Genomic DNA, 14,894 nt, shown 5'->3' on the forward strand with positions numbered 1-14,894 from the left:
CACAACCAGCAGGACACAGAAAATGCTTTCCAAGAGTTCGTCGAATCCCAAAGAATGATTGTTTTTTCTTTGTATAGGAATAAGCAAACTTATTTCTCATTGGCAAAAATGTGTTGATTGTAATGGTTCCTATTTTGATTAATAAAGTTGTGAGCCTAGTTATAATAATTTAAAATTCAGAGTCTGAAACTGCAGTTATTTTGCGCCAACCTATATAGGTGGTGTTGGTGGTAAAGAACCCCCTGCCAGTGCAGGAGGCATAAGAGACTCAGGTGTGATCCCTGAGTCGGGAAGATCCCCTGGAGGAGGACATGATGACCCACTCCAGTATTCCTGCCTGGAGGATCCCATGGTCTGAAGAGCCTGGTGCGCTACAGTCCATAGCGTCACACAGAGTCAGACGTGACTGAGTGACTTAGCACAGCACAGCACACAGCATACAAGATTTTATCTGTAGAGTCCTGAATAGTTCTTGAAACCATTCAACACACCTTCAGCTCCATTTTCTAATTTTATTTCTTGCAACAGTCCTATGAAGTATGGAGATTCTGGGCTATTTAGTGACCTTAGGTGTACAAATAAGGAGACTGAATCCATAATACTATGTCACTATCCACAATAGTGTGTTAATGCAGCACTCTGCAATAGAAAGACATGCATGCTAAATCACTTCAGTCGTGTCCCACTCTTTGCAACCCCATGTACCACAGCACTCCAGGCTCCTCTGTCCATGGGATTCTTCAGGCAAGAATACTGGAGTGGGTTGCTGTGTCCTCCTCCAGGGGAGCTTCCCAAACTAGGGATCGAACCTGCGCTTCTTACGTGTCCTGCTTTGTCAGACAGGACCTTTACCACTGGCACCAACTGGGAAGCCCAATAGAAAGACAGGGCTGGTTTTATATCCGGACTCTGTCAATTATGCTGATTGGCTGACTAAAGTTGGATGAGTCGTCTCAGTGCACCAGCCCTGAGCACGCTGTCTCATGCATTGGACCTGGACTGGCAATCTGTTTCACATATGATAATGTACATGTTTCAGTGCTATTCTCTCAGACTGGGATGACCCAGAGGGATGGGATGGGGAGGAAGTGGGAGGGGGGTTTCAGGATGGGGAACACATGTAAACCCATGGCTGATTCATGTCAATGTATGGCAAAAACCACTACAATATTGTAAAGTAATTAGCCTCCAATTAAATAAATAAATTAAAAAAAATAAAGTTGGATGAGACCTCTCACTTCTCCAAACCTCAAGTCAGGATCCTCAGGGTCGGACACGACTGAGTGACTAACAGTAAGTTAAGAGATTCCTTAATGTGATCTACAGAAGAAGAATTAAATTAATGACTAAGTTGGGAAACTTCAGGCAGCTGCCACCTTCTGCTCCCCCAGAGACTAGTAAAGGAACACTCTACATCTCACTAGAAGATGAAGCACCATGGAACTGTCCGTGGGATTTATGGTGGTCTGGGAAAGCTTCTGGGCTGTGAGGAAGTGTTTCCATTCAGAGCAGGCTTCATTCACAGGGAATATTGGGTCACACAGAAGCTCACTACCCCCTGCTGACCTTTTCAGACAGAGGTTGGCCAGACTGCACAGAAACAATGAATTCCAGAAGGCTAGGGCCCCTGTTAACCTGTGACCTCAGAATAGGAGGACCTTGGACATCTGAGGTCTAAAAGTGAGAGGAAGGAGTTGTGAATTTTGCAGGTTCACTCTGGACACAAAATCCTGTGTGACGATCTGTGATGTAATTTGGCACATGCTGGAGTGACTGTTTTAGTTCAAATCTCCCTCCCCACTGTAACTCTAATTCCTTGAACTTCTCAAAACAGCATGTGATTTCTTTACTTTGCAAAGTCTTTGACCAAGACAGGAAGCTTTAAGTTATTGCCTTAGGTCCCAAAGTAAATTGGCCTCAGAGATAGAAATAGAAGCCAGGTTAACTCGCAACCTCTTCATTAGCATTCTGAGCTTCAAGCAGCAAAGTAGCATGTAAAAGTGAAATTATTTTATTTGAAAAATGTAGTCAGCACACTCCCTTGAATCCACTTAATTTTTGAATCTGTGCTGAAGTGGGTTGCCATTTTCTTCTCCAGGGGCTCTTCCCAACTCGGAGATCGAATCCAAGTCTCCCACATTGCAGGCAAACGGTTTACCCTCTGAGCACCAGGGAAGCCCATCTGCCTCCTTAAAAACTCCCTTAAATCCTTAGAGGAAGACATCAGTGAGCATTTGCGTCAGAGAAGATCCAGTCTGTTGTGGGTTAACACCGTGTGGAAGAGATTTATAGCCAGGAGGGTGACCATTTTTTACGGGGATGGAAAACACAACTTCCTGTTTCCCCTCAGAGAGTTCCTGGACTCTATGGGGTGATCTAGGAAACCCCGAGGAGACAGGATGGCGGAAGGGGCTGAGATTTCTGTCGGATAAAACACTGGTCCTTGTCTGTTATTACAGCTCTCAGCGTTTTCCTGAGGATGCAGCATACTCATCGTAGAAATCTGACCACATTCTAACATGTGGCCTCAAGTGAAGTCAGCTCTTGGGGATCTTGTAATTTTGTTTGAGGGCATATTAATTTGTCAGTTGCATACTCCTCCACCTCTTCTCCCTTCACATTTCTGCTTTTTTCTTAGTTCAGAGGCATAATTTTCTGTCTTCTATGAGGTCAGCCTTGATTGGAGTGGTCACAGAAAGACAAAAATGTTCCACTGGTGTGAAGTCTCTCCTGCATTTACCATTGGCATAATCTGAGAGGGAGTCTTAGGTAGTGGTACACTGGTAAATCACCTCTTCAGACTCAGAGCCCCGACTTGGAGCCAGTTTGCCAGTTTCCATGGTGTAGCTGTTTCCACCATGGCCAGATTCATAATACCAACATGATGTCATGGAACATGGGGCTGAGGAATGTGTACTATCGGCTCCTGCAAGCGGGACAGGCTAGCTCCAGCACGCTGCTGGCTAGACCTCGATAGGTTTGTGTAATTAGGTGGAAGGTGCATGTGTTGGCATATGTAAGTCTGGCAGTGGTGTTGCTTCTGGGTTATCTGCCCAGAAGTGCTACCACAGATCAGGTGACTGTAAACTTGCCACATGTACTTCTTTTAGTCACAGACATCTTTGCTCTTCAGTTCAGTTCAGTCGCTCAGTCATGTCCAATTCTTTGCAACTCCATGAATCACAGCATGCCAGGCCTCCCTGTTCATCACCAACTCCCAGAGTTCACTCAGACTTACGTCCATCAAGTCAGTAATGCCATCCAGCCACCTTATCCTCTGTCGTCCCCTTCTCCTCCTGCCCCCAATCCCTCCCAGCATCAAAGTCTTTTCCAATGAGTCAACTCTTCGCATGAGATGGCCAAAGTACTGGAGTTTCAGCTTTAGCATCAGTCCTTCCAAAGAAATCCCAGGGCTGATCTCCTTCAGAATGGACTGGTTGGGTCTCCTTGCAGTCCAAGGGACCCTCAAGAGTCTTCTCCAACACCACAGTTCAAAAGCATCAATTCTTCGGCACTCAGCTTTCTCCACAGTCCAACTCTCACATCCATACATGACCACAGGAAAAACCATAGCCTTGACTAGACGGACCTTAGTCTGCAAAGTAACATCTCTGCTTTTGAATATGCTATCTAGGTTGGTCATAACTTTTCTTCTTGGAACCCTCTTAATTTGGATGTCCTTCCAGAGGCCGTCCTCCATCCTCGATTCTGTTTGTTCTACACACTCTGCCTGGAGAGTGAAGCTGGTTTAATTGTTGTAACTCGTCATTGTTCAGTTGCTAAGTAGTGTGTAACTCTTTGCGACCCCACGGACTGCAGCACGGCAGCCTTCCCTGTCCTTTACCTTCTCTCAGAGCTTACTCAAACTCATGTCCATTGAGTCACTGATGGCATCCAACCATCTTGTCCTCTGTTGTCCCCTTCTCCTCTTGCCTTCATTTTTTTTCAGTATCAGGGTCTTTTCTAATGAGTTAACTCTACATCAAGTGGCCAAGTATTGGAGCTTCAGCTTCAGCATCAATCCTTCCAATGAATATTCAGGGTTGATTTCCTATAGGATTGACTAACTTGATCTTGCAGTTCAAGGGACTCTCAGGAGTCTTCTCCAGTACCACAATTTGAAAGCATCAATTCTTCGGTTCTCAACCTTCTTTATGGTCCAACTCTCACATCCATACATGACTACTGGAAAAACCATAGCTTTGACTGTACAGAGCTTTGTTGGCAAAGTGATGTCTCTGCTTTTTAATACGCTGTCTGGGTTTTTCATAGCTTTTCTTCCAAGGAGCAAGCATCTTTTAATTTTGTGGCTGCAGTCATCATAGCTCTTACATATTTCTGTCTTAGACCTCCTTACCCAGCTCTTGGATTCTGACTGCCTATTGGACTGTATACCATTGGAAAATCCCAACAATACTTCAGATTTTACGTTTCTTTGTTTTCTTTTTGGCCACAGCACACGGCATGCAGGATCTTAGTTCCCCAACCAGGGATCGAACCTATACCCCCCGTAGTGGAAGCACAGTGTGTTAACCACTGGTCCACCAGGAAATCCCCAAGTTTTACATTTCTAAAGTGGAATTCAGTGCCTCTACCCCACAGAAGACTGGCTTCCCCTTCTCGGTTTTCTTTCTTGGGGGTGGTATCCTTTTCTTTCCAGTCACTTTCAGATGTTGCCTCTGTGCAGTCCCTCTTGGTTCCTGTACGCTATTTACCTGTCTCCCCACCATTTTACTTGTGTTGTATTGTAATGGTTTCTCTGTGTCCATTTTCTCCATCATGTTGAACATCCTGGGTGTTAGAACCGCATGCCGTTTGCCTTTGTATCTCTGCTGTCATGCACAGTGCCTGACACATAGTACCATTTATTCAATATGTGGCTGAATAAATAGATGAATAAATGAGAGATCCATTCTGTACCCTTTGTGTGTATATGGCATAGAGTTGCCAGACTTAGGAACTAAAAAAGTACAGGGTGCCAGGTTAGTTTGGAAATTCAGATAAACAGCAAATAATTTTTTCAGTATGTTCTTGCTGTTGTTCAGTTGACAAGTTGTATGTCTGACTCTCTGCATGTGTAGGTGCTAAATACTGCAGGTAACATTTATGTTCACAAATTATTCAATTATTTATTATTTTTTCTAAAAATTTAGCTGGGCATTCTGGCAACCCTAACCTAGCAAAAAATATGTCAGCTGACACCCAGAACAGAAGTTCATGCGACACAGAAGCTCACACTGAGCTTGCTATCACATGCCTTAGGGTTTTGTATGGACTCTGCCTTACATCTCTGAATGTCCTATGTGTAAATAGTTCACTTTACTCAGATGCACTGGGCTGCTCCATAACGCTGTGCTTTATGCCATTACATACACATAGTTTTCCTTTGCATGGCAAGGACATTTAATCTCTGCGTGTTTAGGCAATGTGGACAAATGATCAGAGTTTGTGAGTCATCTTATGATATTTCCTATGCTGTGGTGGTTTCTTATTGTTTTTGGGTAGTGGTTTCAGGGCATTTGAATACGGGATACAGAACGGACCCTTGGTATTCTGAGATGCATGTACAGAGAGGAACATGCTATTAGAGTTCTGTAAAACCTTGGCTCTGGGTTTTAGATTTTCTTAGGGAGTTATGACTGGAAGAGTTCTCACTATTTACATTACTGCTCGTGCCAGGATGCCCGAGAACTGATGTACTAAAGATTAAGCATGGCTTGGAGAAAGACTTAATACTGTCTCCAGTCTAATGAGGTTGTTTACTTAACACGTTCCCTGTTAAAGTATCAGATGACTAAAGGATTATTTTGATTGAAGGGATTTTTTTTTTAAATTAAAAACACCCAAGTTGTGAACAGTTTATGTTTTAGAAGGCAAAAGCGTATATTTCTCAATGACTGGAAACACAGTTGAAATATGGCACGTTTCATCTCTCACATTCTTTCTCCTGTCCCTCTAATGTCAAAATTGGTAATTATAGAAATTCCATGGCTAGGACAGTTGGGCAGGGTTTTAGATATTTACCCCATAGGAGTCAGGCATATTCTCTGAGGAAATGCTGAATTCTAATGGCAGACGGATTGGCCAGAAAACAATCATGAAACATTTTTGTGGCCTCAGTATCGTGATCTTGTCAGTAAAGCGATGGTCTCTGATTAAATCCAGATTGGGCTGTTTCCTGTTAGCGTGCTAACCCAGAGGGCAGGCTCAGCCCTCCGTGTCTTGCTCTCTAAGTCTGAGTTATTAAACACTTGTCTGCCAAGACTTTCCTCACTGCCTCTCCCCACTATTCTTTTAAACTAGAATTTGAAGATGTTGAGTTATCACAAACAAAAACAGACCCTAAAGTCTCTTAAAAGGGTCATGTCGCTATTAAACATTTTAGCTTTTCCAGTCTACCCATAGGCGTAGGATATTTTTGTGTGTTTCACTTTTTATAACTTTATTTCAATTCCAGTAACAAGCAGATAATTACAAAATTTTTATTTCATAAAAATGTACTTTATTTGCTCTTGTGTGCATGCTCAGTTGTATCTGACTATTAGCAAACTCGTGGACCGTAGCCTGCCAGGCTCCTCTGTCCCTGGAGTCTTCCAGGCAAGGATACTGGAGTGGGTTGCCATTTCCTCCTCCAGGGGACCTTCCCGACCTTGAACTTGTGTCCTCTGCATTGGCAGGCGTATTTTTTTTTTACCACTGTGCCACTTGGGAAGCATGTACTTAATTTGAATACAGGCAAATTAAAACTCATCTTCAAAAATCTGGCCTTCCCCTTGCTAGCGAAGAGATATTAGCGTACTTAGCAAACGGTCAGAAAATAATATTAAGCAAGTGCTCTGACACTGACATGTATTGTTATTTTTTGTGAGAACAACTTTAGGCATCAGAGTAATTCCTGTACTTCATTTTATGCTATTGCCATTGATGCTCATTTGTTGCAATTAGAGAATAACTCTTAAAATCTAAATATTCAAAGTATTCTATTAGCTGTTCCGTTAGCTTGGTCATGGTTCTTCCTAATGTACAGATGCAAACACTGAGGAACAGAAACCATTAAAGGCATTTATGGGGATCAGGCATGTGTGTTGAGATTTTCTTCAGAGTTGAAGGAGTGAAAGGAAGCGACTGGGTTAATGAGTAACATGAATCCATTTCCAAGCAAGAGCATTGGCTTCCTGCCAAATCTGCTTTCTGGCAGGAAAAGGGACCCACTTCATCAGGGTCTTTGACAAGCATTTTTCTCTGTGTTTGAATTTTTGGCCACATCACTGCTTAGGGAAAAATTAGTTCTCTTAAACAGTTACTACTTTTAATAAGAAAAGATTTAGCTTTAAAGTGGTGTTTGCATTGTAAAATAGTATCATCAAATTATAAAATTTATTGATAAGGGAACCCTGACACTGTCACAAGATAAGGAAGCTTGATTTAGAATTAGAGCTTGAATATCTGTAGAAACTGAAAAGCCATTTCTTTTATTGTTTTTGTTGTTAACATTTGCTCTTGAGGTATATTTTTTAACTTCTGCTTTTTAAGTGATAATTATCTTGATCAGATCTTTTGAGGTGACAAAGTAAAAAAAACAGAAAATATCCCTACCTTTTAGTGGTATTAAGAAAGAGATCAAAGGAATATAGATGTTTGAAGGTAAAAATTAATTTTATAATGTCTTGTTTGTTTTTTTTTAAGTGAAAAGTGGCAAATGTGAATTAAGTTTCAACTGCATCACAGTGACTTAATAAGCTAACATTTTCCAAAATATGTTCATTCTAATGTTTTGCAGGGTGCTCTGAGACCAAAGGGAAATCCATTAGGAAATGTCAGATACCATATCCTTCTTTGGAGTTTCATAGCATGTTAGCACATTAAATACTGTGTGTAAGAAATTCTATGGAAAAGAAATATATTGGGCTTTGTTTAACTCCATAGTTCCCAAATTTGAATGCAGGATGTTTTGAAACTAGTGTTTTACAGCACACATTTAGGCCAACACTGTACCAAGTAATTAAAAATGTAATTAGACATTGAAACCATGTATCTTCTTCATTGATTGTTTCTAGTTAAAGTTAACTGAAGCTCTTGGAAGACAGATGGGTATTATCAGACCTGTTCTCAAACTGCTTATAGAGTGATAATGAATAATTATAAGGCCATGATCTGAGTCCATTTGGTAGTTTTGCCTGAATCACAGCCCTTTCCTTTGTAAACTAAAAGTATCTTTCGAAAATTAAATAAAGAAATCAAGGCACCCCCCGCGTATGCCGGAGTCTTATGATTAATTCCTGCTGGCAGTTAGCCATGATGACATTAAGCTGTTCTAAGCCCTTTCTAAAAGTGATGGCCTTTACTTTGGTTTTGCGGAAAGCAATTCTTGCCTGCTAATTTCCTTCCAGTGGTTTAACTTTTGACAGGACAGGTGAAGAAATAGCAAACGTGTGACTTTGTAAGCACAATGTCATCATTTAGAGATTTCAGTTCTCTCTTTTTTGCTCCCCTTTAATTGTCACGTGTCTGATTATTTCAATTTAGGAAAATCTGATATAAAACAATTCACACTTAAAATTGAGAGACATTGCATGGCGATTGTCTGCATAACTTAGAATGATTCTATGCTTTAGAACAAATTCCTTTCTATAGATCATCTTCCCCTATGCCTATGAAGGGCAGGTTGAACTCTGAAAATTGCTTCACTATATAATTTGTTTGGCACAGATTTATTGTAGAATATGAGGCAGACTCGGATTTTTCTTCAGTTTATTTCTCTTCCCCATACTCAGTTTTAAAGCTTTACAGATTTTATTAGTAATCAGTTTTTATGTATTACAGTTTATGTCTCCAGGGGGCAATTATACCTACCAATACTATTCACAGTCACTTCATTCTCAGGTGGTAGCTACTTTTCACAGGGAAATATTTTCTCTTTGTTGTTGTTCAGTCACCAACTGGTGTGCAACTTTTTGAGACCCCATGGACTGCGGCATGCCAGGCTTCCCTGTCCCTCACCATCTCCCGGAGTTTGCCCAAGTTCATGTCCATTGAATCGGTGGTGCCATCCAACCGTCTCATCCTGTGTCACCCTCTTCTCTCTTGACCTCAATCTTTCCCAGCATCAGGGTATTTTCTAGTGAGTCAGCTGTTCGCATCAAGTGGCCAAAATGTTGGAGCTTCAGTTTCAGCATCAGTCCTTCCAGTGAGCATTCAGGGTTGATTTCCTTTAGGATTGACTGGTTTGATCTCCTTGCAGTCCAAGGGACTCTCAAGAGTCTTCTCCAACACCGTAGTTCAAAAGCATCAATTCTTCAGCACTCTGTCTTCTGTATGGTCCAGCTCTCACATCCTTACGTGACTACTGTACTATAACATTGCTAGTCTCCAAAAGGCAGGAGTCATGCACCTACCTACCATTTCTATTCCTCATCCAAGATTAGCTGAGGCCTGCTTGGTAGAACTGCTGCTTAGCCAAGTTTGTTGATTAATGATGATATTGCATGTGTTTTGCCTTCCATGGACCAAAGAACATCACATAGTCAGATTTCCCTAGATGTCTGTGGAGAACATACTCCTCCCAAGGCTGATTTTTTTTTTTCCTCCAAACTATCAACATAATGTCATCTGGCTCACACAAATCTAAAAGTTTAATAAGTAATAAGCAGCTCTCCAGAGTCTGTAGGATCAGTGCCAGCACCCCATTGTAGGCACTGTCTTTGAGGATGAGTTAGAAAGCTTAACTGTGGAACAGTGTAAAGGGAATGATTGATAGCATTTGCTCAACTTAATCCCGGAGTCATAGAAAACATTCTTGACAGAATATGCCAGCAGCATAGTTCTTGATAGGGAAGTGAGCAGAAGCAAATGTTGAAGTAATCCCTCTGCTTGTGGGATCACAAGCAGATGCCACCCCAGTACCCCGACCACCATCCCACGCTCCTGCACTCAGTCAGGTGAGAGGAGTGAAGTCAGCCTTTCCTGACTGGTAGGGGAGTTAAATAAGAGCAGGGAAAGCATGACGGGCCACGCTTCATCCGGTTCAGTGTTTTCACTCTTACTTTAGGGAATCGTTTCTCCTGATCATAATCTTGAGTTTATTGTGCAGGTCGAAGGGGACCAGCTGCCTCCAGGACACACAGTCAGTCAGTATGAGACGTGTAAGATCAGGACCATAAAAGCTGGCACCTTAGAGAAGCTCGTGGAGAACCTGCTGACGGCTTTTGGGGACAATGACTTTACGTATATCAGCATCTTCCTGTCAACATACAGAGGCTTTGCCTCCACTAAAGAAGTGCTGGAGCTGCTGCTGGACAGGTAAGAATCTGAAGCGGTGGTGCGAGGTGACAGAAATGTCAGGCTGTTTGCAGAGTGAAGGCATGAAGTTCTTTTTCTTTTGAAAAAAATTTATTTTAACTGGAGGATAATTACTTTACAATATTGTGATGGCCTCTGCCATATATCAGCATGAATCGACCATAGGCATATGTGTGCCCCCTCTCCTGAACCCCCCTCCCACCACGCTCCCCACCCCATCCCTCCAGGCTGTCACAGAGCGTGGCTTGGGGTGCCCTGCATCATACATCAGATTTCCACTGGCTATCTGTTTTACATATGGTAATATATGTGTTTCAGTGCTGTTCTCTTAAATCGTCTCACCCTCTCCTTCTCCCATTGTGTCGAAAGTCCTCCCCAATTAGGTAGATAGCAGATATGAATATTTTAAAAATAGAAGTAATTCATGTGTGTAGTGAAAAGTTCAAACAATAAAGAAAATTCTGAAAAAAAAGTAAAAAATAAAACGTAAAAATTTCTGTTTACCTAAGTCCCTTTCCGAGGCCCATTCTTCCTAAGTAATAACTGTAAACTGTTCCTTTTGTATTATTCTCAAGCTTTCCTGGGTGTATATAAATGTATGTTTATATATTTGTATTTATATATGATATTTATATATATTTAGAGTATGAATAGAACCACATTGCACAGTGTATTCTGCAGCTTTCTTTTTTTACTTGTCTATATTTTGGAGATTTTTTTTTTTTTACTCGGTAAAGTCTTTAACATATATAAAGAGTTTAGAACAGTGGCTGGGATATTGAAAGCTCAAGAAATATAAGTTATTGTTATTAAAGTCAGCACATGTAGGTAGAGACTGTATTCTTTTTAGTGACTTTACGGTATTTATTGGATAGAATGTTCTGTGTGTGTGCAAGTATTAACACTTATCTGAGAATTCTATAGGATAATTTCACAGGAGTGACTGATGGGTCAAAATGTATAAGCATTTTAAAAATATATATTTATCTTTATTTATTTGGCTGCACTGGGTCTTAGTAGGGGTTCCCTGGTGGTCAGATGGTAGAGAATCTGCCTATAATGCAAGAGACTCGGGTTTGATCCCTGGGTTGGGAAGATCCCCTGGAGAAAGGAATGGCAACCTACTCCAGTATTCTTGCCTGGGAAATCCCATAGAGGAGCCTTAGTAAGGCACTCCAGATCTTTGCACCATGCATCTTTGCAATCTTCATTGCACCATGCAAGATCTCTTTTAGCTGTAGCATGTGAGGTCTAGTTCCCTGACAGGGATTGAATCCAGGCCCCAAGCATTGGCAGCCTGGAGTCTTAGCCACTGGACCATCAGGGAAGTCCCCAGAATATATGAGCACTTTGAAAAGTGAATGATGTTGCTAGATTGCCCTGCAGAAAGTTGTGCCAACCACTCTCCTATCCACAGAGAATGAGGGTCCCTTTGCCTTCCCTGGCCAGCTGTGAGTAGTATTTCCATCTCCATCATTGAAACCATCTCTGCTGTCATCTGTCTATTGAAAAGGAGCTCATTGTTTTATATTTATGTTTCTTAACATTATGAGTGAGGTTTAGCATGTCTTGAAATACTTATTGGTCATTTGTGGGTTTTTTTGTGAACTCGTATTTTCATATTTTTTATTTTTATTTTGGATTATTGTTAGCTAATTATTGATCATCTAATTATAACTCTTTGTCTAATAACAAAGTTAGGTTTCTTAAAATGTGTATGTGTGTATATATGTATTCTTTTTTTGTCCAAGCTGCACAGCATGTGAGATCTTAGTTCCCCAACCAGGGACCATACCTGTGCCTCCAACACTGGCAGCTTGGAGTCTTAACCACTGGACCACCAGGGAGGCCCCCACACTTTTTGCTTATATTTATCGGAAATATATTTTTTTCTAATTTGTTCTTTGGTTTTAAAAGTTGTTTATAAATATTCTTTTTTATGAAGACATTAAAAATTCTTTTCATGCAGTCATTTATCAGTCTTAAGGCCTTTAATAATCTAATTCTGTTATGATGTGAATAAGATATTGACAACAGGGAGTTTTTCTCAAGGTATTTTCTTCCTAGATACATCTAGAGTGAAATCACTCGGACCAATGGATGTTCTTATGTTCACATTCAGGAAGCATCCACAGAATGTCTTAACTGGATCAGTGCATAATAAAGCCTAGACAGCTTTGGACTTCGACATCAGTGGGAAGTTCTGTAGGTTTTTTACACAGCAGTAATTAAAATATTAAGCCTGGCGTATAAACCTGTGGGATTAGTGAGTCATTTCTTTCATAGTCTCATAGTTGTTAGCCTCACACCTATCAATAGAACCTGAAGAATGATATGCATTTTCTTTCCTCTGTTCTGTATTTATGAAGAGGATGCAATATGCTGTTGGCAGGCAGTATGAGGAAATAGGTCAACACATCAAAAACTCCTACAAGTTTTCCTTGGAACTGGTAACCTCCTCTGCTTATGGGGTAACTCCACTGATAATAGACCACAGATGTCTATCGTCCGTGAAGGGGAGCGCACATGAATTCCAGCTGCTCATCATAACTAGTGGACATACACACAGGAACTAGAGTGTTTAGTCTATGACTCATGTACACCCAGCTTTTGTGTGATGATTTTTAAAAATCTTCTGTTTGTTTTCCTATTATAGTGGGTATACATTTTTGGATTGTTAAAATATTATGACAATTGTTACATAACTGAATCAACATGAATTGAAATTATATTTAATTCAAACTATCATTTAAGGTATAACTGAATGAAGAGTTAAGATATATCTTGAACCATTTAGGTGGGCCAAGGCTTGACTTTGAATTTAATCTCATAGTCAGATCCTTTGATTCTGACATGAGTGGAATCAACACGTACTGAAATGTGTTTAAAATACCCCGTGCTCTGCAAAACACCATATGGACGAAGCAGAAATAGGAGACTTGGTAGTTCTCACCCTTGTGATGAATTTACTGTGAAGCTGCTGGTGTTTAACCTCTAAGGCCCCTCACTGGGAGTACACTCTACATAATGGATATTCACAATTTTATATTCGTTTTCTTAGAGAAAACCCCTCAAATAACAAAAGGTTGCCCTGCAAAACATGGATCCACCTTGACAGCTTAATATTTTACCTCAAAAGGTAATTACACTTAGAAAACAAGTAGACAACTGCTTAAGATGGCATAAAAATGAAACTCTAACACGGGCTGGTGCACTGGGATGACCCAGAGGGATGGTATGGGGAGGGAGCTGGGAGGGGGGTTCAGGATTGGGAACACGTGTACACCCATGGCGGATTCATGTTGATGTATGGCAAAACCAATACAGTATTGTAAAGTAAAAAAAAAAATAATAATTTTAAAAAAGAAGTTCAGAGAAATATATCCTACTTATTTTGCTTCCTCTGCAGACTTTGGATTTGTCCATATATATACAAACTTCATGAATGTTTCTTCCTCACTCTATTTCCTACTCACTCATATCCTATGGCCAAATGTTAAAATCTCTGATTTTAACCAAAATGCAGATTCAGTGAAACACTGGGGTCTTAAATTGGTTGTTGGGGATTTTAATGTCTGTAATTTGGAGGTAAGCAACAAGTTACATAAATTTACCTTTTCTGAAGATAAGCTGGATAAACTGTTCTCTTATTAGTAAATTGTGGTCAACTTGTTTATGGGTCTCTGGTGTTCTGCTTTGTTTTTTTAAAAAATTATTTCTCTTGGATTCTTAATAGCAGATTACTTATCCTTTGTGAAATTAACACCGAGAAGTTATTATAGGATGTGCTAATCCTAGCCAAGAAATTAAAAGATGCTTACTCCTTGGAAGAAAAGTACCAACCTAGATAGCATGTTGAAAAGCAGAGACATTACTTTGCCAACAAAGGTCTGTCTAGTCAAGGCTATGGTTTTTCCTGTGATCATGTATGGATGTGAGAGTTGGACTGTGAAGAAAGCTGAGCACCAAAGAATTGATGCTTTTGAACTGTGGTGTTGGAGAAGACTCTTGAGAGTCCCTTGGACTGCAGGGAGATCCAACCAGTCCATTCTGAAGGAGATCAGCCCTGGGATTTCTTTGGAAGGACTGATGCTAAAGCTGAAACTCCAGTACTTTGGCCACCTCATGCGAAGAGTTGACTCATTGGAAAAGACTCTGACGCTGGGAGGGATTGGGAGCAGGAGAAGAAGGGGATGACAGAGGATGAGATGGCTGGATGTCATCACTGACTTGATGGACGTGAGTCTGAGTGAACTCTGGGAGTTGGTGATGGACAGGGAGGCCTGGCGTGGTGCGATTCATGGGTTTGCAAAGAGTCGGACACGACTGAGTGACTGAACTGAACTGAATCCTAACCAGTCCAGAATGGATTGAAGGCAGATGCTGCAATATTTATTTCCTTCCAGAGAAAAGCGTATTTGAAACCAAACTTTGATTTTTCTTAAGACTTCCAATCATGTAGCTTTTATCATATAGAACTGTTTGTTTCGTGTGATTTAAAAATATTTGTGATAGTTTGTTTGTTTCATTCTACTAATATGAGCCTTTGTGATTGACCAGTGGAGAGTGGTTTGTAGTCATATATGGCTAATTCC

The 14,894-nt window shown here is 40.8% G+C and overlaps 1 protein-coding gene across 5 annotated transcripts in view; it reads left to right on the forward strand.

The window, feature by feature from the left end:
* RGL1 (ral guanine nucleotide dissociation stimulator like 1) overlaps positions 1 to 14,894 on the forward strand; it is a 171,035-nt gene that overhangs the window by 72,216 nt on the left and 83,925 nt on the right. For all 5 annotated transcript variants that reach the window (XM_068986492.1, XM_068986494.1, XM_068986493.1 and 2 more), the window contains one exon: positions 10,091 to 10,299. In XM_068986492.1, the coding sequence (XP_068842593.1) occupies positions 10,091 to 10,299 (209 nt within the window). The remainder of the gene's footprint in view (positions 1 to 10,090; positions 10,300 to 14,894) is intronic.

This window comes from Capricornis sumatraensis, chromosome 14 (assembly GCF_032405125.1).
Source record: "Capricornis sumatraensis isolate serow.1 chromosome 14, serow.2, whole genome shotgun sequence".
NCBI lineage: Eukaryota > Metazoa > Chordata > Mammalia > Artiodactyla > Bovidae > Capricornis > Capricornis sumatraensis.